At 50.5% G+C, this 26,595-nt stretch overlaps 1 protein-coding gene across 8 annotated transcripts in view; it reads left to right on the top strand.

The window, feature by feature from the left end:
• The window catches only part of CBFA2T2 (CBFA2/RUNX1 partner transcriptional co-repressor 2), a 522,617-nt gene that overhangs the window by 249,796 nt on the left and 246,226 nt on the right, over positions 1-26,595 (top strand). For all 8 annotated transcript variants that reach the window (XM_085618982.1, XM_085618980.1, XM_085618983.1 and 5 more), the window contains one exon: positions 10,183-10,439. In XM_085618982.1, coding sequence (XP_085475108.1) covers positions 10,183-10,439 — 257 coding nt within the window. The remainder of the gene's footprint in view (positions 1-10,182; positions 10,440-26,595) is intronic.

The following is a 26,595-nucleotide window of genomic DNA, read 5'->3' as shown; positions in this document are numbered from 1 at the left end:
AGGTTTTGGCTTATGGTTGCCTGTGGAAAATTGCTCAATCAAACAAGGAAGTGCCTCACTGTAAGAAAGTTACTCTGTATATACTGTTCCCAAATAGGTACAGTGTGTACAGAGTCCACAGTCACCAGAGGTTTCACAGAAGTTAAAGTTGGATATAACCTTACTTTCTAAAGTGGTAGCTTGGTCGAGCAGTAAGGCAGTATCAGAGGACAGTGTAAAGCATTTGTTGTACACACTCAGTCAGCAAATGGTCTCACACACTCAAGAACTGAACTCTAGGCCAATGGTTTGTATAAAAAAATATATGGTTGTTTTATTTTAGAACCAACAATAGGTATCAAAATATACTTTCTCAGAATGAGATGCTTTAGTTAAATACTTTGCAATAGGCAATTGACTTTTGCAGGTAATAGTTACAGTTTGTTGCAATAGGCAACACAGTTCCACACACAATAATACATTGAGCTCAACGGGAATTTTAACTTATGTGCAATTGATTACTTTCAGGATTACTTTTCTAACTCCAGGACTGGATCCTAGATTCAGTCCTGGGACAGTTCTTGGAAACAAGTGAGTAAATTAGTTTTAATTACTGTTGTGATTTTTAAGCAATATTTTGCTATTTTAAAAGTTGACACTTGGTGTCGGGAAATCTTACCCTCTGTTGATCGCGGTTGGGGGGGTCCCTGGTTCTGAGGCTGCAGGCGTCGTCTGGAGCGTCGAGGTGGGTCCTTGGGTGCCGGATTCGGGGTCACAGTCGACGGGGAACGTCCTTGGGGTCTTTGTCCACTCCGGCACAGGCCAGGCTTGGCGGGTGCAGAGTGTGCAGGGTTCACGGTTCAGGGCTGATGCCAGGGGTTAGATACTTTCTTTGAGCAGAGCCACTGCTTGTGGGAGTCCCAGGTACTCAGAGTCACAAGGTAGCCAGGTCCTCAGGGGTTTGTGAGGTTGCTGGCCACAGGAGGTGCCGGGATTTAGAAGGAGCAGGTTCGAGGGTCGACAGGCCGGTAGCCCTGGTAGGCCTGGACAAAGCAGTTGGTGTCTTCCTCTTCTTAGCAGCTGCACGGCAGGTCTTCTTTCTTCTTGATCTTCTTTGCTGTTTTAGAATCTGAAATCCGAGGAAGGAAGGTTCAGGGTGCCCCTAAATACTAAATTTAGGGGCACTACAGGTTGGTAAAGGGCAGGGACCACTGGATCCCTGTCCTGGGGTGGGTACACCCCCTATCCTGCCTCTGTCCTGTGGGAGGGGGGCAATGGCCTAGTCCTGATTGGGTAGGCCTCCCTATCTTCAAGATGGCGAGGGCCCGGAGATGTGCTTCACCTCGCCTCCCCCACCTGAGGGGTGGGGTTGGCAGGGCTGGCACATCCCCTGTCCTTACTTGGAGTTTCCGGCCAGTCTTCCCGCCAGAGTGGAGGTCAGAACCGGTGGGGGCCAGTTGTTGAGTACAGCAAGTGGCCTGGAGAAGCTCACAAAGGCGGCATGCCTTTGAAGCTTCCCCCTGCCCATCCTGGGGGAGGAGACCTAGCACCTCGCCCAGGATGTGCATTGTTGCAGGCCCAGGAGAGCGGGGTCTCTCCACCCAGGGGTCCAGCAACATGTCTGCTGTGTGGCAGCCTAGGCAGCCTCTCAGACAAGACGTGGATTGTAGGTTAGGTTTCAGGGGGCATCTCTAAGATGCCCTCTGTAGTGCTTTATACATTAAATCCCACACTGGCATCAGTGCAGGTTTAATGTGCTGAGAAGTTTGATACTAAACTTCTCAGTCTTCAGTGGAGCCATCATGATGCTGTGAAGTTTGTGTTTGACAAGCTCCCAGCACCATATACTCTTAAATGGCAGCACTGCACTTACAGTGCCCAGGAATGGACCTGGGTACTTTTGGGGCACAGGGCTCATGCTCCTGTGCCCCCACCACTGGCATAGGGCACCCAGCTAGAGGGGTGGCTGATGTATGCCAGGGGTGTAGGTTGTGGGCATGGCACACAGGGATGTGTGCCATGTCGACTCTCTGTTTAGTTCTGCACCAAGACACTCAGCCTGCAAAGGCAGTGTGTGTGTGTCAGGGTACATGGCTCTAAGGGTGGCACAATAAGTGCTGCAGCCCTTAGAGGCCTTCCCTGGTCACAAGACCCTGGGTACCTAGGGTACCATTTACCAGGGGCTGACATGTGGCCAGAGTTTGCCAATTTAGGTTTTAGGGAAGGAGCATAGGCCCTGGGCACCTGATTGGCAGGAGTCCAGGGCACACTCAAAGTACATTCAGCAATTCAGTAAAAAGTGGGTTCATACCATGCAGGAAAGATGGCACTTTCTCACACTCACAGGCATCACTTCACCAAGCATATAATGGCAGAAGTCGGATTGCATGTTTGTACACACTGACATCTCCATAAGTGATGCGGCTATGATGTTTGACTCTGATTACACAAGAAGTGGCATAACACAGTCCCTGACCCTAAAAAAAATGACATTAAGTGTTAACATGATAAATAAAATCATAATCTTGTTCAATCTGATAAAAAGGGAAGAGGGGTGTGAGAAAGTGCCTCTTTTGCATTGCTAGCCCCCTACTTTTTGCCTGGTTTTAATGTGGTTTTGAATGTAGTGCAGTGCAGTCCCTGCCCGCCAGGTCTCCTGTGCCAGTGCTCCTTCCATAAAAACAAACCCCCAATTGGTTCCTCTGCATCCTGCAAGTTCCTAGTAAACTCAAAAGACTTTAAAGAAGTAGAAAAAGATGAAGAATATATCAAGTCTTCTGGTAGGAGTGACCCCCGTAGTGTCCCAGAAGAATCGGGCACTGACCATGCAGAAACTGACAAGGATGATAACTCTAGAAGTTAAACTCCTAGCCATAGAAAAATAAAGAGCTGAGATGGGCTTAGGACCCCTCTCTGGTGGAAGCAAAATAATAAATAGGGAGGCAGATTCTACAGACTCCAAAATCCCCAAAGGGATTGTCCCTAAATATTTTGAGGGTGATGATATCACTAAATGGTTTATTGCTTTTAAGAAAGCCTGTCTTTAGTAGACTAGTCCACAGGAAGCTGTTTAATGCTATCCTGTGGGAAATGTTCTCAGACAAGTGCAGGGATAAAAGACTCCTGCCACTAACTGAGAAAGATGCTACAGCCTATGACCGGATGAAGGGTACCCTGATTGAGGACTTTGGGTTTAGCTCTGAGGAAAATAGGCTCAAGTTCAGGGAGGCCAAGAAAACCCAGGGCCAAATCCTGGGTAGATTTTTCAGTGAAAACACTGGGAGATTGGTTGAGTGGGAACAATGTACCTGAATATGAAGGGCTATATAATTTAGTTATGAAGCTGGCCTTTTAAGTAATTGTCACAAAGAGAAACTACATCAATTCCTGGTAGACATAGGTCCACTTTCTTCTCAAGAATTGGGAAAGAAGGCAGACCACTGAGTCAGAACAAGGGTCACCAAAACTATCACTGGTGGGAGAGACCAAAAGAAAGAGGCCAAAAAGCCCTTCCCAAGGGAAAGCAAGTAACCCTACAAATAGTCAAGAGTCTTCTGCAGGCCCACAAAAACCTTCTCAGTGGGGTGGGCTCAGAGTCTCTACACAGTCTAATGGTGGGACCCCATATCTTACCCAGGTACCCAACAAGGCTAGGTGTCACTTGGTGTAAAGCACAGGGACACCAAACTAGAGTTCTTAGCTGTAAAACAAAGAACAATGCCTCTAGTCTACCTGCAGCACCAGCAGTTGCCAACATCCAGATGGGATCCCAGGTGTAACCCCACTGAGGCAACATTAGTCTTTGAGGGATAGATAGACTTAATCTGTGCTGCCTGGCTAGATAACATGAAAAAATACCGTCCGTTTCTCAAGGTTAATGGGTCCAGGATAGAGGCCTTGCGGCTAATGTCACAATGGTGACCCCAGCAGCTAGGTCACTCAGATCAGTACCTGATTGGAAGGTCCTATCCAGTCACCAATGCTAACAATGCCACCACAGTCCATCCCATGGCTATGGTCACTTCGGACTGGGGGGGGGGGGGGGGGGGGAGTAGTAGTTGGACAGCAATAGGTGGCTGTGTCCCCTGATGTTCCAGGTAATTTTCTGCTTGGAAATGACTTGGAGGCTTCTCCTTGGACTGAAGTCTAACTGAGGACCCATACCATCATGGTTGATCTCTCAGGATGGGGTTGCGTTACAACCAGAGCACAGAGCATAGTGAGTGAAAAAGAGGTGCTGGATCCTGGAATAATGGACCAGCCCTCCAAGGGAAAGGGCAAGAAGACTGGGGGACCAGCTTCTAAAAAGATCTCCAGTTGTGCTCGCTCTCGCCCTGGCCATTGAGCCGTTGGTGGTGCGGATGAGAGCGGAATTGGACCAGTGGGGTATTCGGGTAGGAGACACGAACCATATCATCTCCCTATACACGGACAATACGCTCTTCTACTTAGTGTATCCCTGGGTGCCTGTACCTAGTTTTCTGCACTACTTGGACATATTCGGGGACGTCTCTGGCTTGAGACTCAACCACAACAAATCATTGATATTCCCACTGGCGGGCATGTCTGCTGTGCCCCTGGGGTCCCTCCCAGACTTAGAACTCAGATGGGAACGGTCCAGCTTCAGGTATCTGGGGATCCAGATTGCGCTGACTGGTGTGCAGTCAATAGCCCTAAACTTGGACAGGACCTTTGAGGCCCTGCAGGGCTCGGTGAATTTCTGGAACACCCTGTTGTTGTCCTTAATGGGCAGACTTGCTATCGCAAAAATGTTAATGCTCCCTAGCTGCCTTTACGCACTTCAAAATTCGCTCTGCCTGATCCCGCCACGGGTATTCAAGCAGCTGAACACGATCCTAACCTCATTACTCTAGGGGGGGCGGGGAAGCGGAGCAGAGTAGCCCTCAACACCGTGACACGTAGATATGAGGAGAGGGGGCTGGAGGCACCGCTCTTTGACCTGTACTATTATGCTGCTCAGCTGCAGACCATTATAGACCATTCACTGGGGATGCACTTTTTTGGGAAAGAAGTGGATGAATCCCTTCAGCAGATTGAAAAGGACAATGCGACTCGGAGGGCGATGGGAGCCCTACAGCAGAGAGGTTCCCTTAAAAAGCTAACAATGCGACCAACTGCTCACTCCACTAGAATGAAGGGAGCAACCCTAGCTTTCATGGTCAGTGTACCCATTGACACTATTTGTGCAGCAGCAACGTGGGCATCACAACACACTTATACAAAACATTACTGTGTGGACATACAAATGAGTAAGGAAGCTGAAATTGGACAAAAGATGCTTCAACACCTGTTTGCAAGGTCTTCCTCTCACCACAGCCTCCCAAGCACGGGAGAAACAGCTACGTTATCTATTGCACAGCATGTGAATCCAGAAAAGGATTCGCGCTGCAAAACGAAATGGTTACTTAACAGTAGAAGTAGTTTTGTAACTTGAAGAATTTTCTGGATTCACATGTGACCCTCCCGGCCTCTCCTACAAGGAAAACAAACAGGTGGGGAAGCAAATGATTACATCGGTTATTTAAGAACCATCTCGGGGACTACAAAATAGAAATAACAGAAAAAAGAATCCGAAGAGGGCCACCACGCATGTTGACCTCCAGGATACTGTCTGATATCACACAGGGGACGTACCTGGCACCAATTGGTGGTCGACAGCGACCAAAACAAGAGAAAAAAAACAGACAATTCCGTACTTAACCACTAGATGGCGGAATAATGCATAGCATGTGAATACAGAAATTCTTCAAGCTGCAAAACTACTCCTACTGGTAAGTAACCATTTGTTTGGCACTTAGGCAGGGTCATTATTTGCAATACCAGGGAATCCAGGAAGTAGTCAGTCAGTTTGCCACAATACCCTACAAAGCCATGAAGCAGGACTCTTCTGCCCCGCCACCACGGTTAAAGGCTGCTTGGAAGAGGGAGCTCAACACCCAACTCGACGAAAGGACTTTGATGGCCATTAGTAAAGTCACACATACAGTCTCCTGTAATGCGAGGTTCAAACTGATTCACTATAACTTTTTGCTTTGCACTTACTTCACACCAGTGAAGTTGAGATGAATTTTCAATAACAATGATGATAAATGTTCCAGGTGCGCATCTGAGAGCGTAGTCTTTATCCACCTGACGTGGGAGTGTCCGAAGGTCAGACAGTTCTGGACAAGGGTGTCTGCGAAGATATGCACAACCACAGGTCTTTCGCTAAGGGAGGGCCGCTGCAATGCCTGCTGGCACACATACGCAGGCCCAAAAAGCGGAAGCTGCCTTATAAATTACTTCAGCTAATGCTTGTCCTGGCCAGACGGATGTTAGCCATAACGTGGATGGGACAGAGGAGCCCGGACATAGCTACATGGCCCAGAGATGTCAGAGAGTGGGCATTAGCCTAGGAAACACGCAAGGACGAAGGGCTGCAGGCGGACCTTACGGAATGAAGTGAACTGTGCAGCTCAGGGCTTGCATCCGGGGAGGGAGAAACGGAGCAAACTGCCTCTGAGAGCAGCGGAAGTGACCCCACATGAGAGGAGCACCAAGGGAGGGAGGGCAAGAGTGGAGAGATGCAAAGATTGCTGGCCCCTGGGCAAATGTCATTAGGGTTGTCCTGTATGATGAGACCCTATTGGCTAATCTTACTGTGGATTCTAAAAAAACACATGTCGAGCTCCGCTTTGGAGAACCGTACCCAAGACGTTTATACACAACTGTATGCTGTAATGTTAGTTTTATCTGTTATAGTATGAGTCAAGTGGAGTTGGCCCTACCCTGTCCTTAAAAGAAAAGGGGAGTCACCTATCTGGTGGACCTGAGCAGTTGCAAATACCACAAAAGGGTAATAACACATATCAACAGTGTTGGAGTGTCATAGATAGGGAAGCCTTTGCTGTGGTCTGGGCCCTGAGGAAGTTGAGGCCATACCTGTTAGGCACTCACTTCCTAGTTCAGACAGACCACAGGCCTCTCAAGTGGTTACAACAGATGAAAGGTGAGAACCCCAAACTTCTAAGGTGATCCCTATCCTTACAGGGAATGGAGTTTACAGTGGAACACAGACCTGGGTTTTCCAATGCATATGGCCTTTTCAGGTTCTTTCACTTAGAAGATGAAGACTGTCCGGGGAATATCAGTTTAATCCTCTTTCGTTAGGGGTGTAGGGGGTCATGTGAGAAAGTACCTCTTTTGAATGGTTAGCACCCCACTTTTTTTTCAAATGTAGTGCACAGGGTCCCTGCCATCAAGGTCTCCTGTGTCAGTGCTCCTTCTCTAAAACAAAACCCCCCAAATGGTACTGCTGCCTCCTGTAAGTTCCTAATAAATGGTACCCTGGGTTCCTAGGGCCTGGAAGCTGAAGAGGGCCCCTTGGGACCCTCCTCACTTAGACAATGCCACTTCCCTTGCAGCCTGCATACCCCTGTGAGGAAGAAAACAGCAAAGTCGACACAGCACCCTGCGTGGTTGCCATTCCAGCTAGCACTGCCTGACCGTCTAGGAGAGTCAGTCCTGAAACAGACCTCACCGCCCTAAGGCAGGGTGAACTATACTCCAGGTGAGGGAATATCTGCATGAGCAAATGTGCCCCTACAATATTGGGCACCATTTCCCATTATTGTAAGTGCCAGTGAAGCCATAGAAAGTACACGGGCTGGGAACTCGACAACTCGAGTTCCACAGCACCATGTTGGCTTTACTGAATATATGAGTGTTTGGTACCAAACTACTCCTGTTAATAAATCCACGCTGATGCCAATGTGGGATTTACTGTACCATGTACCCAGATGGCAACCCAGAGGTGCCCCCTGAATCCCTACCAACTCTGGTGTGGTCTCTGACTGGCTGTGGGCAGCCAGCCACCACCACACTTGTTTCTGGACCCGTGGGTAGATAGCACCATGCTCTCTGGGACCAAAAACAATTCTTATGCTGGGCAGACGTGTCATGCCTCCTCCCCCTAGGATGGGCCAGAGCTCTAAGAGGGAAGCTTCAAAGGCCTGCCGCCTTTATAGTGTAATTACCACCCTCTTCTGCTAGCAGCAGATGGCAGCCCCTGGTTTCCACCCCCCTTTGGGAGGGAAACCGGTGGGAAAATTCAAAAAGCTTGGAGGTGTGCCCTCCTCTGCCAACTCCACCCCTAAGGTGTCGGAGAGCGAGGTGAAGCACAAATTTCAGTCCCTGCCATCTTGAAGATAGGGAGACCCCTCCAATCAGGATTAGGTCTTTGCCCCCTCCATAAGAGGGTGGCATAATAGGAATGTAGTCACCCCAGGTAAGGCACCTACTGGCCCTAACTGCTACTCTCCTAAGACTCCTCCAAAATGTAGTATTTAGGTGGCTCTCCCAGACCTGGACCTCAAATCTGCGACGACCTGAGAAGAAAGAAGACGCCCTGCAGCAGAAGCCAGAAAACTGCAACTGTCTTGGCCCCAGCCCTGCCCGCCTGTGTCCAGGTTCGATGACCTGCGACCTTTTTTGTAACAGCGACCTCTAAAACCCGTTGGAGGACTGTTGTATTCAATAAAGACTACAGTCTCCCGGGGACAACGGACCTGTCCAGAAGAAACTGACTAAAGACTCCAGATCCAGACAGGTCCACGTCCCCAGCCCACTCTGCTCCAGGCGACCACAGTCTGAGTGGATCACCTGTGCAAGTTAGTCACCCTGGCGATCCTGACCTCGCTTCCAGCATTGGCTGACCTCTTCTGCCCTCCACGACGTCTCCTGCAGTTTGAATCTAGAGGCTCCCGCCGACCGCAACCGGCTCTGGTAAGAAGAATCTGATGTCGAAAGGCTCCTCTGCACTCAAAGCCCCTGGACCTTGGTGAACTTAACCGACGGTGCCCCTATGACCCCCCTACATCCCAACTTACCTCTGCTGTTTGGTCTTTGTTCTGCAACCTCCGGTGCCACCCATGAAGCCTCTTTGCCATTAGGAAAATCCTCATTAAAAAGCATTGGGCGCCAGATGTCGAATTTGCACCCGGCTGACACTCTGCTGCCGCTGGTGGTGTATGGTGCTGCTTTGTGGCCCCCCTTGTGCTTGACCTAAACTGCAAAGCTTAGCCCCTGCAACTGAGCTACTTACCTGCAAGCAGTGTGGCTCCAAGCGCCCCCTGTCTCCATTGGAAAGCATTGGGTTGAACTTCTATTTTGACTTCTGGACCCGGCTGCCCCTATACCTCTGATGGTGCAGTTTTGATACCTACCTGACCCCTGGCCCTTGCTGACTTTTGGCTCCAAAGACTGAAATTGTAAGTTCAATACCTACCTGTTTAACCGCGATATTGTTTTCCCCATAGGATAACATTGGACTGTGTGAAAAAGTTTGTGTCGATTTTTTCCAAAGTGAAAAGTCTTTTTAATTAAAAACATACTTACCTTATTACGAAGACCTGGATCTTAAAATAAAGTACAAACAAAATATAATTTTATAAAATTGTTCTGGATTGCCTTCTTGAGTCGTGTGTCCAATAGTGATCATGTGTGTGCAATAAATGTTTAACACTCCTCTGTGTTAGGCCTACGGCTGTTCGCCAACACTACCACTAATAGAGCTCTTTGAGATTTGAATTGAGCCTTGTACACTTTTGGGGAACCCCTGGAACATGCGCACGGTATTACCACCTAGTGATAATATCAAACAGAGCCGGCTTCCTACAAGGGGTTGCATTGAGAAGTGAATGGGTTGCAGTTACAGCACAGTATGACCCATTTACCCACATTTTGCCACAGAATGTGCGCCCATTAGTTATTTCTGGTACCTTCATGAGTGACTGTGTGCAAACACCTCAGCATTTCTGTTCCAGCGATGTTCTACAGTCATTAAGGGACTTGCTCGAAAGTTTGTACTATAAATACAAGGGCTTCAGGGGCATAGAAGCTGCAAGAGAAACTGCATAAGTACACTTGGGAAAGATTCCATTTAGCTTATGGTGTAACCCTCCGATGAATAGTTAAATGGATGTAGTTAGATGCTCAATATGGGTCCTGCTATGCTGCAGTAGCTTACCAGGGGATAGGTGCTCATGCATTTTGTTAACTAGTCTGAGTATTTCTTTCATGGAATTCTAGTGCTGAGAATAGACATGATAAGCAGTCTTGCGCTGATCAATGCATGTGTGGTTCTTTGCATTAACATTCTTGGTCTGCCAAGAGTAACACGAATAATACCTTTTTGTTTTTTAGCCAAATGGAAGAGAGCAATTTTGAGCAAAGCTCCATGCCATTGGAGCCTCCAGCCAAGCTTGTATGCACCATCAGTCCTGCTCCACGACACAGCCCAGCCCTCATTCTTCCCCTCTTGAACCCTGGGGCACACTACAATCCCACACCACCTCCACTGCAGCACTACAGCCTGGAGGATCTCACAGCCTCGCAGCTATACAGAGACTCCAACAAGATGCTGGAGAATCGGGAGCTGTGTGACAAGCACCCTCACCTGGGTAAGTCCATTGGGGGTAGGCCAGTAAGTTGTGATGTAGGCAAATCATGAGTGGGGTGGAATGAGCTTACTGTACAGCTTCATTCATTGGTTTGTACACTAAGGTGCTCAAAAGTGGATACTTGCACTGTGGCAGCAGTGCAGAGGAATACTTGCACAGGGTAGGCAGTGTATGGGATACTTGTTCTACGTTGGGGATGCTTGTGTTAGTGCAGTGTTTGCTTCCACTTGGTTGGTGGTACAGGATGCTTGCTCTGTTTCGGTAGCTCATGGAATGCTTGATCTGTGTTGGCAGTTTAGGAAATGCTGGTGCTGCTTTGGTAGTGCAGTAGTTGCTTGCACTGTGTTGGTAGTATAGGGGTTGTTTGCACAGTGCTGGTGCTGCTGTGCTTACTTGTGCGTGGATGGTAGTGCAGCGGTTGCTTGTACTATTTTAGTAGTGCAAAGGATTCTTAAACTGTGTTGGTAGTGCAGGAGGTGCTTGAACTGTGGTGATGCTGGGGAAGCTTGTCCAATAGCGTGGTGGAGGGCATGTTTACCCTTTATTGGTAGTTCAGTTGATGCCTGTATGGTATTTGTAGTGCAGATGGTGTTTGCACTCTGGATTAAGGGGAGGTTTGCACTGTTGGTAATGCAAAGGGTTCTTGCATGGTTTGGTAGTGCTGGGGAAGCTTTCACAAATATGCTTAGTGCTGGGGATGCTTGCACTGTTTTGGTAGTGCTGGGGAGGCTTTTGATAATACAGCTGTTGCTTGCATTGTGGGTTGCTTCCACTGTTTTGGTGGTGCAAGGCGTTCTAATAGGGTTTTAGTAACACTGCTTAAGTGTTGGAGAGATTGCTTAGGCTGGTGGCAGAGCAGATGCTGCCACTGTTTCCCACTCCTTTGGGGAGTACTCCCAGTACTTCATGCTGTGCTGAGTGTTCACAAACACAGCACTATGCTTCTAATACTTAAGATTTATTTAGATGTGTGCATGTATATATCTGATATTTCTATATTGCTAACTAGCAAAAAATCAGTGGAGTGCTCTTCATGGTTGAAGATGAGCATAAAGTCAAGAAGTAAGAGGAGAGGAAGCTGTACTATGGACGGTTAATGCATTGTGATATAGTGTAATTTAAAGATGTGAGTCTTCAACTCTTTCCTAAATTACCGCAGCATTAGCAGGGTCCTGATTGAGATTGATACAGGGACGTTGTTCTAGAACCTGCAAAGATGGAAAAGGTCTTGTCTTTTGTTCATTTTTTATTTGCACTTCATGGTCTGCAGTTTGGTGTACTTGCTGAGGATGTCCCGAGACCTGTCAGAGATGGTGAGCTTGTCTGCAAGATGAGCAGTTGTGCTGGTCATAATAGCTTTGTAAATGATACAGCTGTTATTGAAGGTGGTGCAAGCTGGCAATGGGAGCCAATCACACCCCTGGACAGTGTTTGCTAAATTTCGAGGCCTCAAAATAGAGAAAATTGCAGCCAAATAAAGCAAAATTTGCAGTATTTTGGCAACAGACTAACATCTAGGATGTGCAAAGACGTGAAACCTTGTGTTCGAGGCATATGAGCTGCAGATTACACACTTTGCATAGATCGCCATCTGGTGTTGGGCCCGGATGTTTGCACTTGTTTTTGTCTTGGAAAGTCTTTGGAAGTCACGAGGTATGTGTGAGAAAGTGCCATCTTTCTTGCATGGTATGCCCCCACTTTTTGCTGAATTGCTGAAAGTACTTTGACTGAGTGTGCCCTGGACTCCTGCCAATCAGGTGCCCAGGGCCTATGTTCCTTCCCTAGACAAAAACCTCAAAACCAAATTGGCAAACCCTGGCCACATGTCAGCCCCTGGTAAATGGTACCCTAGGTACCCAGGGCCTTGTGACCAGGGAAGGCCTCTAAGGGCTGCAGCACTTATTGTGCCACCCTTAGAGGCCCTGTACCCTGACACAAACACACTGCCCTTGCAGGCTGAGTGTCTGGGTATAGGACAAAACAGAGTCGACATTGCACACATCCCTGTGTGCCATGCCCACAACATACACTGCCCTGACATACATCAGCCACCCCTCTAGCTGGGTGCCCTATGCCTGTTGTGTGGGTACAGGAGCATGAGCCCTGTGCCCCTACAGTACCCAGGTCCGTTCCTGGGCACTGTAAGTGCAGTGCTGCCATCTAAGAGTGTATGGTGCTGGGGGATCGTCAAACACAAACTTCACAGCATCATGATGGCTCCACTGAAGACTGAGAAGTTTGGTATCAAACTTCTCAGCACATTAAACCTGCACTGATGCCAGTGCAGGATGTAATGTACAATGCACGACAGAGGGCATCTTAGAGATGCCCCCTGACCCTAACCTACAATCCACGTCTGGTCTGAGGGGTTGCCTAGGCTGCCACACAGCAGACATGTTGCTGGACACCTGGGTAGAGAGCCATCCGCGCTCCTGGGCCTGCAACAATGCACATCCTGGGCGAGGTGCTAGGTCTCCTCCCCCAGGATGGGCAGGGGAAGCTTCAAAGTCATGCCGCCTTTGTGAGCTTCCCCAGGCCCCTGCAACCCCCCACTCTGGCGGGAAGCTTTGGCCGGAAACCCCAAATAAGGACAGGGGATGTGCCAGCCTGCCAATCCCACCCCTCAGGTGGGGGGAGGCGAGGTGAAGCACATCTCTGGGCTCTCGCCATCTTGAAGATGGGAACCCCTACCCTATCAGGACTAGGCTACTGCCCCCCTCCCACAGGAGAGAGGCAGGATAGGGGGTGTACCCACCCCAGGACAGGGAGCCATTGGTCCCTGCCCTTCACCTACCTGTAACGCCCCTAAATCTAGTATTTAGGGGCACCCTGAACCTTCCTTCCCCAGATTCCAAAATCCGAAGAAGAGCTAGAAGAAAGAAGTCCTGCCCTGCAGCTGCTAAGAAGAGGAAGACACCAACTGCTTTGGCCCCAGCCCTACCGGCCTGTCGACCATCGAACCTGCTCCTGCTCCAACCCAGCATCTCTTGTGGCCATCAACCTCACAAACCCCGGAGGACCTGGCTACCTTTTGACGCTAAACCCCTGGGACTCCCATGAGTAGAGGCTCTACTCAAAATCTACTTCTAATCCCTGGCAGCAGCCCGGAACCGCGAACCCAGCACACTCTGCACCAGTCAAGCCTGGCCTGTGCCGGAGTGAACAAAGACCACGAGGACGACCCCACGGCGACTGTGACCCTGATTCCGGCACCCAAGGACCTCCCTTGACACTCCTGAAGACGCCTGCAGCCTCAGAACAAGATGCCCCCCCAACCGCGATCAACAGAGGGTAAGATTTCCCGACACCAAAAGGCACCCCTGCACCCGGCAGCCCCCTGTGCCCAATCCCTCTCGAAGTGGTGGTGGCACCTGAAGAATCTTCGTCCCCGAGCTTGCAGTCTTTTTCTAAACCGGAGATTTCCCATTGAAATCAATTGAGCGCCCGAAGGCTCAAAAGCACCCTGCACCCAGCCGCCCGAGTGGCCCTGGCAGTGCAACCTCTACACCTATCTAACTTTAGCCTCTGCCAAATCTCTGGGGACTGTGGACTCTGTACACCCTGTACCTATTGGGGAACAGTATATACAGAGCCACTTTCTCACATTGGTGGATCAGCAGTGGGATACAAACTTGCATTTGTTGGACTATTTGGTTACCATCTGATCACACAACAGAACTCTTAAAATTGCCGTTAGAATTCTGATTGGTCTTTTCCAAAAATACTAAAAGTCTTGCTAGGGCCTTGCTTAAGTCCCATTAGAATTTTAGAAAAAAAAGTCACTATAGTCAGGGTAGAGGATTAGAACTGTCAGGTTAGAATGACTCAAACAAACCCAGCTATTAGTGAAAATAATAACATGGACCTGGTGGAGGAGCTCAACCTCACACCTTACTTGCACTTTGTCTTTCAAGGAATTGAGGTCTCTATGCAAACTTAAAAATATACCAATGGGCCTGCATCCAACCAAACTAGGGCTCCAGGAGCTCTTGGCTGAGTTTGCTAAGGACCACCCATCTGAACAAGGTGATGGCCAGTCAGATGAGGAAGGGGAAGAAGAGGAGGTGGATAATAACCCCCCATACCTACCCCTAGGGAGGAGAGGGCACCCATACCCTTCAATCCAAGAATCAGCATCTGGGGACCTAGAGATCACACAGGTACCAGAGAGATCACTGGGGGACCCACCAGTGAAGAGGACAGCCTTGTAAGGCTGGCCAAAAGATTAGAGCTAGAGTCCATGCTCCTGGCTCTAGAAAAAGAAAGGAGAGAGAGATGGGTTTAGCACCCATCAATGGTGTCAGCAATAATAAAAATAAGGATAGGGAGGAAACTTCTGACCTTAAAATCCCCAAAGGGATTGTCCCTAAATTTGAGGAAGGTGGTGACATCACCAAATGTTTCACAGCCTTTGAGAGGGCTTGAGACATCAGAAAAGTAAAGAAACCTCTCTGGGGGGCACTCCTGTGGGAACTGTTCTCTGGTAACTGCAGAGACAGGCTTCTGACCCTCTCTAGGCCAGAAGCAGGATCCTATGACCTCATGAAGAAAGCTCTGATTGAGGGATTTGGATTCACTACTGAGGAGTATAGAATTAGATTCAGGGGAGCTCACAAAACCCAGAACCAGTCCTGGATTGACTTTGTAGACTTCTCAGTAAAGACACTGGATGGTTGGTTAGCTAGACATGGTGTGCAGGATTTTACTGGATTGTACAATTTATTCATGAAGGAACATATATTAAGTAACTGCACAAATGAAAAGTTGCACAGCATTTGGTAGACCTAGGTCTAATTTCTCCCCAAGAATTGGGAAAGAAGGCAGACCTCTGGGTCAAGACTAGGGTGACAAGGACAACCATTGGGGGTGCCCAAAAGAAAGTGGTCACAAAGCCTCCCCAGGGGAAAGGTGGTGAAAATCCCCAAGATAAAAAGCCTGAGTCTTCCAAAGGGCCCCAAAAACCTGTTCAGGTGGGTGGGACCCAAACTACTCCCTATGTGCCTCAACCCTATAGGGGGAAGAACTTTGATCCCTTAAAGGCCTGGTGTAATAACTGTAAGAAGTCAGGACACCTAACTGTAGCTTGCCCCCAAAACAAAGCCCCTAAGGCACCCAGTACAGCTACTCCTGGGGCAGCAAGTATACACATGGGCTCAGAGGTGTACCCTGAGCAAATCTGGGAACACACTGAAGCTAGTTTAGTCTCCCTGGGAGAAGTGGAGTTTGCCACTGTAGCTGTGTGGCCACCCAATTTAAAGAAATACTTACAGTACCCCTGGGTGAATGGAACTAGGGTAGAAGCTCTAAGGGCTACAGGTGCCAGTGTCACTATGGTGAAAGACATGCTGGTTTCCCCTGAGCAATATTTGATTGGGAAGTCTTACCAAGTCACCAACGCTGACAGTGTCACCACTAGTCATCCCATGGCCATGGCGACATTAGGCTGTAGGGGGTTACTGGCCTGAAACAGGTAGTGGTCTCTCAAAGTGCCAGCTGCATGTCTGCTTGAAAATGATCTGGAAACCTCAGCCTGGGCTGAGGTTGACCTAAAGGCCCATGCAGCCATGCTGGGCATCCCTGAATTGGTGTGTGTGCAAACCAGAGCACAGAGCAAGAGGAAGGGTGAAAAAAGTAGGTCTGGAGCCTGAAATAATGGCCCAACCAACCAAGAGAAAAGGTAAGAAGACTGGGGAACCAGCTTCTGTACAGCAAAACATCCAGGACCCCTCTCCACAGGGAGAGGATTTAGATACCCCTGAGGAAACTGAGTCCATGGAGCTTGACCTTACCAGGTCAAACTCTTGGGCCCAGGGGGACCCTCTAGGGAAGAGCTGTGCCAAGGTCAGCGAGACTGTCCCACTCTTGAAAGCCTGAGACAACAAGCTGTTTCAGAAGCAAAGGGAGATGTCAGTGGTACCCACAGAGCTTATTGGGAAGAGGGATTACTGTATGCTGAGGCAAGAAACCCCACTCCTGGAACCACCAGGAGGGTGGTATTGCCACAGAAGTACAGGGAGTTCTGTAGTAGGGGATCTCTGTGTATAGTCATAATCTAGTGAATAGTCCCGCCCATGTACGTGGACCCCGGAGCAATAAAAATAATCTCTTAAGTTGTCAAGCCATGCAGACCTGCATCTACACTTAAGAGAGAATTCAAAGACAGATAATGCAGCCTATATCCACAGGCTACACTGTCCAGTACTTCAACTAGAAAATTCCACCAACATCCACAAACAGCACTGCCTGCCCAGCTTTTTCCACAGAGAAAAACCTGCCTCTACCAGCAAAAGCCTCTGGAATGATAGAGAGGGAGGAATGGACAGACAAGCCCCATAGGCTGCCATTATGTGGCTCAGAACAGGATACTGTGCCTTTAAGAAAACTTTTCCAGTATCCCAGAATGCACAGCAGGTCCCTTTTACTTTCAGTTTTTTTTTCCGGCTCCTGCTAGCAGGACCCTGGAGCATTGAGCTCTCCCTTTTCAAGGGTTTATTTGGATATTGTTCACTTTTCAAGTGCCTATTAAGTACCTTGTTGCCTTCCTTTTTGTGTGTGCTCTGTGTGGTCAACATGCCTGGCTTGTTTGACAAGTGCCCAGAGTGCGAGAGAAAGAAGGCCAAGTCGGACCCACACAGGGTGTGCATCGTCTGTCTTCCCCAGTCCCATGTTCCAGAGGAGTGTAACATTTGCCAATCTTTCTCAGCCAGGACCCTGAGAAGATCAGGCTCCTGGGCCTGGAGGACAGAAGGCTGAGGGCGCAAGGTGGGTCAGGACGGGCTGATTCTCCCCATGCTGAGGCCCCTGGGGGGCTCCCCAGGGGCAGGAAGCCCAGCAAACGTCCCCATTCTCCGTCGACGTCGACTACGGCGTCGAGGGGGATGGCTGCAGTCTGCTCACCGTCTCCCCAGGGCTCTGGGGAGAAACGGCATCGACGTCGAGGGAGCTGAGCAGTCCGCCGTCGACGACGACAGCATCTTCGTCGACACCGTCGCCTTCTCCGTCGAGTTATCGGCGTCGAGAACAGTCCCGGTGTAGGCGCTCGCCGTCGAGGTGAGGTCTCCGTTCGCCGTCGGCAAAGAGGAGACGGTCACCGTCGAGGGGATCCCCGACGTCGAGGACCTGTCCCAGGCGTTCGCCGTCGAGGAGGCGTTCGCCGTCGAGGAGGCGTTCATCAACACCGAGGCAGCGCAGGAGGAGTCCTGACGCCAGGAGTTCCTCGGGGTCACAAAGGAAGAGAACGGAGTCACCGGGCTCGGTGTACTCAGTGGTGTATACACCTCCTAAGCCTAGGTCGCCACCCTTTCCTCCTTTGTCACGGGAGCCCTTAACACGGATCCCTACGCCACCTCCTCCTCATACCATTCCGCCTGACACACCGTCGGGCTCACCTGTGGCCCCGCCACGGTCAGTGTCGTTGCCTAGGTATCCGACGCCTCCGAAGAGAACTCCGAGGCCGTGGCACCAGGTTAAGCCCAGATCGCGCTCCCGCTCCGGACGGAGAGGAAGATCACGGAGCCGTGGACGGTCGTCAACGACATCTGAGCGACGCCGCAGGAGGCGCAGAGCCAGATCCCGCACCCTATCGTCTGCCAGGGACTGCTCGCCGACGCTGTCGGACTCGCCAGGGACGGGAGTATCGTCTGTCGACGATATAGTCTCCTTCCAGGAGGTGCTACTGAGGGGTGCGGCCAAGCTAGGGATCACGGTGACGGTGCCAACACCTACGACGTCCGTGATCTTCGAGATGCTGCACAAGAAGCACCTGCCTCGCCCCCTGCTGCCACTAGTGCCGGGATTGGTGGAGCCCGCTACGGAGTTGTTCCTCACTCCGGCGGTGACTAAACCAGCCCCCTCACGGCTCCTGAAGAAGTATCGGGCACGGGAATCGGACCCGACCTTTCTGAGGATGGACTCGGTCATTGTGACGGCGGCAAGGAAGCAGCATGCTACCACTCCTTCCTCGACAGTGCCGCCTGATAAGGTTAGGCGTTGGCTAGACTCGGCGGGCAGAAAGGTCTGTGGGACGGCTTCTACCATCATGAAGGCGGCAAGTGCCGGGGCTCTGTTGGGGCGCTACGACCGTGCCCTATGGGAGTCTCTCCAGCAGTACGCGGAGCTGCTGCCTCGCGACAAGAAGGAGGACTTTCTAGAGACTTTGCGTGAGGGGATGCTGGTGTCAAATCAGATTATCAGCGCGGCCGCGGATGTGTCTCTGTTGGCAGCACATGGATATTGTCATGGCATCAACCAGCGGCGTCGCGCTTGGCTTCGCCTTACCTCACTCAAACCGGAGGCACAACAAAGAGTGGCCAACCTGCCTTTCTCGGGGGAAACCCTGTTCGGCAAGCATGCGGACGACAAAATGGCCCGCATGAAGACGGAGGCAGAGACCCTGTCGGGTTAGAGAAGCCCGAGAAGAAAAAGCGCCCGTTCCAGAGACGGTTCGGGGCTGCAGGCAGAGGGCGGGGGCAGGCCTCGGGACAGCAGCAACAACAGCAGCAGCAGTTCCAGAAACCCTTCCAGAGGCGCCAGAAAGATAGAGGAGGCCAGCAGTCCGCTACAGCGACCAAGGGCCCGGCTGGGTCTCGGCCCTGAGCGATTACTTCCCCTGCAACCGTTACCCACTCCAGTGGGGGGAAGCGTTCAATCTTTTCTGGCAGAGTGGAGAAAATTACTCAGGACAAGTGGGAGCTGAATATTGTTTGCAATGGATACAGTCTTCGGTTCATCAGCCCGCCTCCAGCGATTCCGCCGGTAAGCTCACAGTATCAACTGCGAGAGCTCCAGGCAGAGGCAGACATCCTGTTGAGGAAAAAGGCGTGGAAGACGTACCTCTGTCTCAAAGGGGAAGAGGTCTGTACTCTCGGTTCTTCCTGGTTCGCAAGAAGGACAAGAACGAGTTCAGGCCCATTCTGGATTTGCGGCAAGCAAACAAATGGATTCGCAGAGAGAAATTCCGCATGCTATCGTTGCATCAGATTTACCCTCAGCTGCAACGGGGAGACTGGCTCTGTGCCATAGACCTACAGGATGCGTACTTCCATGTGCCCATTGCACAGAAACACAGGAAGTTCCTGCGATTCCAAGTCGGCGCCAATCATTATCAATACACAGTACTGCCATTCGGGCTAAAGTCTGCGCCCAGGACCTTCTCGAAGTGCATGGCAGTGGTAGCTGCACACCTGCGGAGGAACAAGGTGTTTGTCTACCCGTACCTGGACGATTGGTTGATCAATGCCTTCTCCTTCTCGGAAGCACAAGCGCACTTCCAGAAGACGTGCGTTCTCTTGAACAAGCTGGGGTTGCACGTCAACATGTCCAAGTCTGTCCCGACGCCGGTCCAGTGCATACAGTACTTGGGGGCCTCCGTCGGCAAGCGTGTCTCCTTCGGAGGAGAGACGGTTATCACTCCTTCGGAAGGCTCAGGCTCTTATGTCCGCTCCATTGACGACAGTGAGGAAGGTGTCTTCGCTGCTGGGATCGATGGCCTCATGTATCTTCCTCACGCCTCACGCACGGCTGCACATGAGATCACTGCAGGAGTGCTTGGAGGATCAGTGGGATCAGAGGACAGGTTCTTGGGACGACAAGATACGGCTGTCTCTGCATGCTCTTCAGTCGCTGAAGTGGTGGTGTTCGGCGGAAAATTTCCTCAGGGGGGTTCCCTTCCACAAGGACATTCCCACGAAGAGTATCGTGACTGATGCGTCTCTCCAAGGCTGGGGAGCGCATTCCGGAGACTTAACAGATACAAGGAAAGTGGTCCCCGTTGGAGTCGACGTACCACATCAACTTCCAGACCAACTCTCTGCTTGTACAGATGGACAATACAACCACGATGTATTACCTCAACAAGCAGGGGGGGTTGAGATCATGCACTCGGTCGCAGGAGGCGCAGTCGATCTGGCACTGGCTTCTGGCCCGAGGACTGACGATTACGGCCACGCATCTGCCAGGTGTGCAGAATGTTCAGGCGGACACACTGAGCAGACTGATTCAGGAAAACCACGAATGGGTCATAAACGACGAAGTACTAGGGGACCTTCGCAAGGTGAGGGACTCCAGACGTAGATCTGTTCGCCACCGCCGAAAACAGCAAATGCCGAGACTTCGCATCCAGGTACTACCAGCGGGGGACGCTGGGGAATGCTCTATGGATCAACTGGTCGAACAGCTTTCTGTACGCTTTTCCACCCATTCCCCTGATTCTGGCGGTGCTCATCAAGCTGTCCCAGTCCGGGGCGCGGATGATCCCGATTGCCCCGGAATGGCCCATACAGTGGTGGTTCACGGACCTGCTTCACCGGTCTCTCCTTCCTCACATACGGCTGCCGTGCAGGCCGGACCTTCTCACGAAGTTCGGGGGGCAGTTGGTGCACCCCAACCTCTCGTCTTTGAGTTTGGCGGCATGGCTTCTGAGATAGTGCAATATGGCCATTTGAATCTGCCAGCAGATTGTATGGATATACTGAAGGAGGCTAAGCGACCTTCCACTAGGACGTCATATGCTTACAAGTGGAAGAGATTCTGCATCTGGTGCAAGTCCAAGCACTTTGACCCGACGACATGTAAGGAAGATGTCATCCTTCCGTACCTTTTGCATTTGGCGCCGTCTGGCCTTAATTTCCATTCCATTAAGGTTCATCTCGCTGCTTTGACTGCTTACAGGAAATGCCCTTCACAGACTTCCTTCTTTCAGATCACTGTGATCAAGGATTTTTTGGAAGGCTTGAAGAAAGTGTTGCCTCCTGTCAGACTTCCCTCGCCTTCATGGGAATTGAATGTGGTGCTGTCCAGATTGATGAAGGAGCCTTTTGAACCTATTCACAAGGCTTCGTTGCAGCACCTGTCTTGGAAGGCGGCGTTCCTAGTGGCCATTACATCGGCCCGCAGGGTGAGTGAAATTCAGGCGTTGTGTTGCCAAGAACCTTATACGGTATTTCATGCTGCTAAGGTTGTTATGCGTACTCACCCTAAATTTCTTCCTAAGGTTATATCTGATTTTCATGTCAACCAGACCATAACTTTACCTACGTTTTTTCAGAATCCCTCTTCTCCAGCGGAAAGGTCTCTACATTCCCTGGACGTGAGGAGGGTGTTGAAGTTTTATCTTGATAAGACAAATGATATTCGTAGGTCAGACCAATTGTTTATCAATTATGGATCAGTCAGGACCGGTCTTGCTACCTCCAAACAGTCCATCTCTCAGTGGATTGTGTCCTGTATACAATTGTGTTATCAAAAGGCTGATAAGACCTTAGGGGGTAAACCTAAGGCTCATTCCACCAGGGGCAAAGCTGCCACGACTGCTTTGCTGCGTAATGTTCCGATTGCAGAAATCTGCAAGGCGGCCACTTGGAGGTCGGTCCATACCTTTGCTGAGCATTACTGTCTGGACACGAATGCCAGGGCAGATGCTCAGGTTGGGCAGGCTTCGCTGCGAAATTTGTTCGCACAGTAGTGGTATTATTTTGTAGTCTTCTCCACCGCCGTTTTGGTGTGGGGATGGGCTTGCCATTCTATTCACTAGATTATGACTATACACAGAGATCCCCTACTACAGAAGGAGTAGTTTCTTTTCTGTAACTCCAGTTCTGTAGTAGGGGTATCTGTTATAGTCATAAGCGCCCGCCCTCCCCGGTGGAGAGATAAATGTTAATGTAAGGAATGCTACAGGTCTGGCGTGTTACGCCTTCAAAAAGAACTGAAAGTAAAAGGGACCTGCTGTGCATTCTGGGATACTGGAAAAGTTTTCTTAAAGGCACAGTATCCTGTTCTGAGCCACATAATGGCAGCCTATGGGGCTTGTCTGTCCATTCCTCCCTCTCTATCATTCCAGAGGCTTTTGCTGGTAGAGGCAGGTTTTTCTCTGTGGAAAAAGCTGGGCAGGCAGTGCTGTTTGTGGATGTTGGTGGAATTTTCTAGTTGAAGTACTGGACAGTGTAGCCTGTGGATATAGGCTGCATTATCGGTCTTTGAATTCTCTCTTAAGTGTAGATGCAGGTCTGCATGGCTTGACAATTTAAGAGATTATTTTTATTGCTCCGGGGTCCACGCACATGGGCGGGACTATTCACTAGATTATGACTAGAACAGAGATACCCCTACTACAGAACTGGAGTTACAGAAAAGAAACTACTCCTTCCTCCTAACTTTGGCTCATGACATCCACCTAGCTGGACATCTGGGGCAATCCAAAACTAGTGAGTCACTTTTACTGGCCCCAGATGCACCAAAAGATGAAGGAGTTTGTCAGCTCCTGTGTTACCTGTCAAGCCGGTGGCAAGACAGGTAGCCACCCAAAGGCCCCCCTCATCCTACTACGAGTGGCGGGGGTACCCTTTGAAAGGGTAGGAGTGGACATTGTGGGTCCACTTGAACCTCCCACAGCCTCAGGGAACAAATGTATTCTAGTAGTAGTGGATGGTAGTGGATCATGCTACTAGGTACCCTGAAGCAATTCCACTTAAGGCTACTACAGCTCCTGCAGTAGCCAAGGCCCTCCTGGGTGTCTTCACCAGGGTAGGGTTTCCTAAGGAGGTGGTTTCAGACAGAGGTTCCAACTTCATGGCTGCTTACCTAACACACATGTGGAAGGATTGTGGAGTGCAGTACAAGTTTACTACACCCTACCACCCACAAACCAATGCCCTTGTTGAGAGATTCAACAAGACATTGAAAGGTATGATCATGGGTCTCCCTGAAAAACTCAAATGGAGATGGGATGTCCTGTTACCATGCCTGCTTTTCGCTTACAGGGAAGTACCACAGAAGGGTGTAGGTTTCTCACCCTTTGAGGGGACCACTTTGTCTTGTAAAAGAGGGCTGGGAGAGGCCTCTTCAAGAGCCCAAACAAGAAATAGTGGACTATGTGCTTGGCCTAAGGTCCAGAATGGCTGAGTACATGGAAAAAGCATCCAAGAACCTTGAGGCCAGCCAGGAGCTCCAGAAGCACTGGTATGACCAAAAAGCTGCACTGGTTGAATTTCATCCTGGGCAACAGGTGTGGGTTTTGGAGCCAGTGGCACCAAGGGCTCTCAAAGATAAATGGAGTGGCCCTTACCCTATCCTAGAAAGAAAGAGTGACGTCACCTATCTAGTTGACCTGGGCATTAGCAGGACACCCAAAAGGGTCATCCATGTGAACCGCCTTAAGCGCTACAATGACAGGGCTGACATCACCATGCTGATGGTGACTGATGAGGAACCGGAAGCAGAGAGTGAACCTCTCCCTGACCTCTTCTCCTACACCCCACAAGATGGGTCAGTAGATGGTGTGATCTTCTCAGACACCCTCTCTGCCCAACAGCAGACTGACTGCAAGCAAGTCTTGCAACAGTATGCTAGCCCTGACCCCTGGTCTGACAAACTGGTGTTCCCATGATGTGGACACTGGTGACAGTGCACCTGTCAAGAACAAAATCTATCAACAGTCAGACCAAGTTAAGGAAAGCATCAAAGCTGAGGTCAGCAAGATGCTGGAGTTAGGGGTCATTGAACCCTCTGAGAGCCCCTGGGCTAGCCCAGTGGTTCCGGTCCCCAAACCTCATCAACAAGATGAAAAGAGAGAGATGAGGTTCTGTGTGGACTATAGAGGGCTCAACTCTGTCACCAAGACAGATGCTCACCCTATCCCAAGAGCAGATGAGCTGATAGATAAATTAGGGGCTGCCCAATTCCTCAGTACCTTTGACTTAACTGCAGGGTACTGGCAGATTGGCATGGCCCCAGGAGGAAATGAAAAGACAGCATTCTCCACCCCTGATGGGCATTATCAGTTTACTGTAATGACCTTTGGGTTAAAGAATGCCCCTGCCACTTTCCAGAGGTTGGTGAGCCATGTCCTGGCTGGGCTGGATTCCTTTAGTGCAGCTTATCTTGATGATATTTCTGTCTTTAGCTCCACCAGGCAGGATCACCTGATCCACCTTGGGAAAGTTTTAGAGGCTCTGCAAAATGCAGGTCTCACTATCAAGGCATCCAAATGCCAGATAGGGCAGGGCACTGTGGTGTACTTGGGCCACCTTGTAGGTGGAGGCCAGGTACAACCCTTACAACCCAAGATCCAGGCCATCATGGACTGGATAGCTCCAACAACCCAGACCCAAGTCAGGGCATTCCTTGGCTTGACTGGGTACTACAGGAGGTTTGTGAAGGGATATGGGTCCATTGTGACCCCCCTCACAGAACTCCCCTCCAAGAAGATGCCCAAGAAGGTTAACTGGACAGTTAGTTGCCAAAAGGCTTTTGACACCCTAAAAGAAGCAATGTGCTTGGCACCAATTCTAAAAGTTCCAGATTATGCCAAGCAGTTCATAGTGCAGACTGATGCCTCTAGGCTAGGGATAGGAGCGGTCCTATCCCAGACCAATGATGAAGACCAAGACCAACCTGTTGCTTTTATAAGCAGGAGGCTACTCCCCAGAGAGCAGTGTTGGAGTGCCATTGAGAGGGAGGCATTTGCTGTGGTTTGGTCCCTGAGGAAGTTGAGGCCATACTTGTTTGGTACTCACTTCCTGGTTCAAACTGACCACAGACCTCTCAGATGGCTAATGTAGATGAAAGGGGAAAACCCCAAACTACTAAGGTGGTCCATCTCCCTACAGGAAATGGACTTTGAAGTGGAACACAGACCAGGGACTGCCCATGCCAATGCAGATGGACTTTCCAGGTTCTTCCACTTAGACAATGAAGACTCCATAGGGCAAGGTTAGTCTCATCACCTTTCGTTTGGGGGTGGGGGGCGGGGGGGGGGGGGGTTGTGTGAGAAAGTGCCATCTTTCTTGCATGGTATGCCCCCACTTTTTGCTGAATTGCTGAATGTACTTTGACTGAGTGTGCCCTGGACTCCTGCCAATCAGGTGCCCAGGGCCTATGTTTCTTCCCTAGACAAAAACCTCAAAACCAAATTGGCAAACCCTGGCCACATGTCAGCCCATGGTAAGTGGTAGCCTAGGTACCCCGGGCCTTGTGACCAGGGAAGGCCTCTAAGGGTTGCAGCACTCATTGTGCCACCCTTAGAGGCCCTGTACCCTAACACACACACACTGCCCTGGCAGGCTGAGTGTCTGGGTACAAGACAAAACAGAGAGACGACATGGCACACATCCCTGTGTGCCATGCCCACAACCTACACTGCCCTGGCATACATCAGCCACCCCTCTAGCTGGGTGCCCTATGCCAGTGGTGTGGGCACAGAGGCAGGAGCCCTGTGCCTCTACAGTACCCAGGTCCATTCCTGGGCCCTGTAAGTGCAGTGCTGCCATTTAAGAGTACATGGTGCTGGGAGCTTGTCATACACGAACTCCACAGCACCATAATGGCAGCACTGAAGACTCAGAAGTTTGGTATCAAACTGCTCAGCACTTTAAATCCACACTGATACCAGTGTGGGATTTAATGTACCAAGCACCACAGAGGGCATCTTAGAGGGGCCCCCTGAAACCTAACCTACAATCCACGTCTGTTCTGAGGCTGCCTAGGCTGCCACACAGCAGAAATGTTACTGGACCCCTGGGTAGGAGAGCCCCTGCTCTCCTGGGTCTGCAACAATGCACATCCTGGGTGTGGTGCTAAATCTCCTCCCCCAGGATGGGCAGGGGGAAGCTTCAAAGGCATGCTGCCTCCTGTGAGCTCCCCCAGGCCACTGCAACCCCCCACACTGGCCGGAAGCTTTGCTGGAAACCCCAAATAAGGACAGGGGATGTGCCAGCCTGCCCACTCCACCCCTCAGGTGGGGGAGGCGAGGTGAAGCACATCCCCGGGCTCTCGCCATCTTGAAGATGGGGAGCCCTGCCCAATCAGGATTAGGCTACTTCCCCCCCTCCCACAGGAGAGAGGCAGGATAGGGGGTTTACCCACCCCAGGACAGGGACCCATTGGTCCCTGCCCTTCACCTACCTGTAATGCCCCTAAATCTAGTATTTAGGGGCACCCTGCACCCTCCTTCCCCAGATGCCAGATTCCAAAATCCGAGGAAGAACTAGAAGAAAGAAGACATGCCCTGCAGTTGCTAAGAAGAGGAAGACACCAACTGCTTTGGCCCCAGCCCTACCTGCCTGTCGACCCTCGAACCTGCTCCTGCTCCAACCCGGCATTTCTTGTGGCCAGCAACCTCACAAACCCTGGAGGACCTGGCTACCTTTTGACTCTAAAC

This window comes from Triturus cristatus, chromosome 7, assembly GCF_964204655.1.
Source record: "Triturus cristatus chromosome 7, aTriCri1.1, whole genome shotgun sequence".
Lineage (NCBI taxonomy): Eukaryota > Metazoa > Chordata > Amphibia > Caudata > Salamandridae > Triturus > Triturus cristatus.
This window is presented reverse-complemented; position numbering and strand designations above follow the sequence as displayed.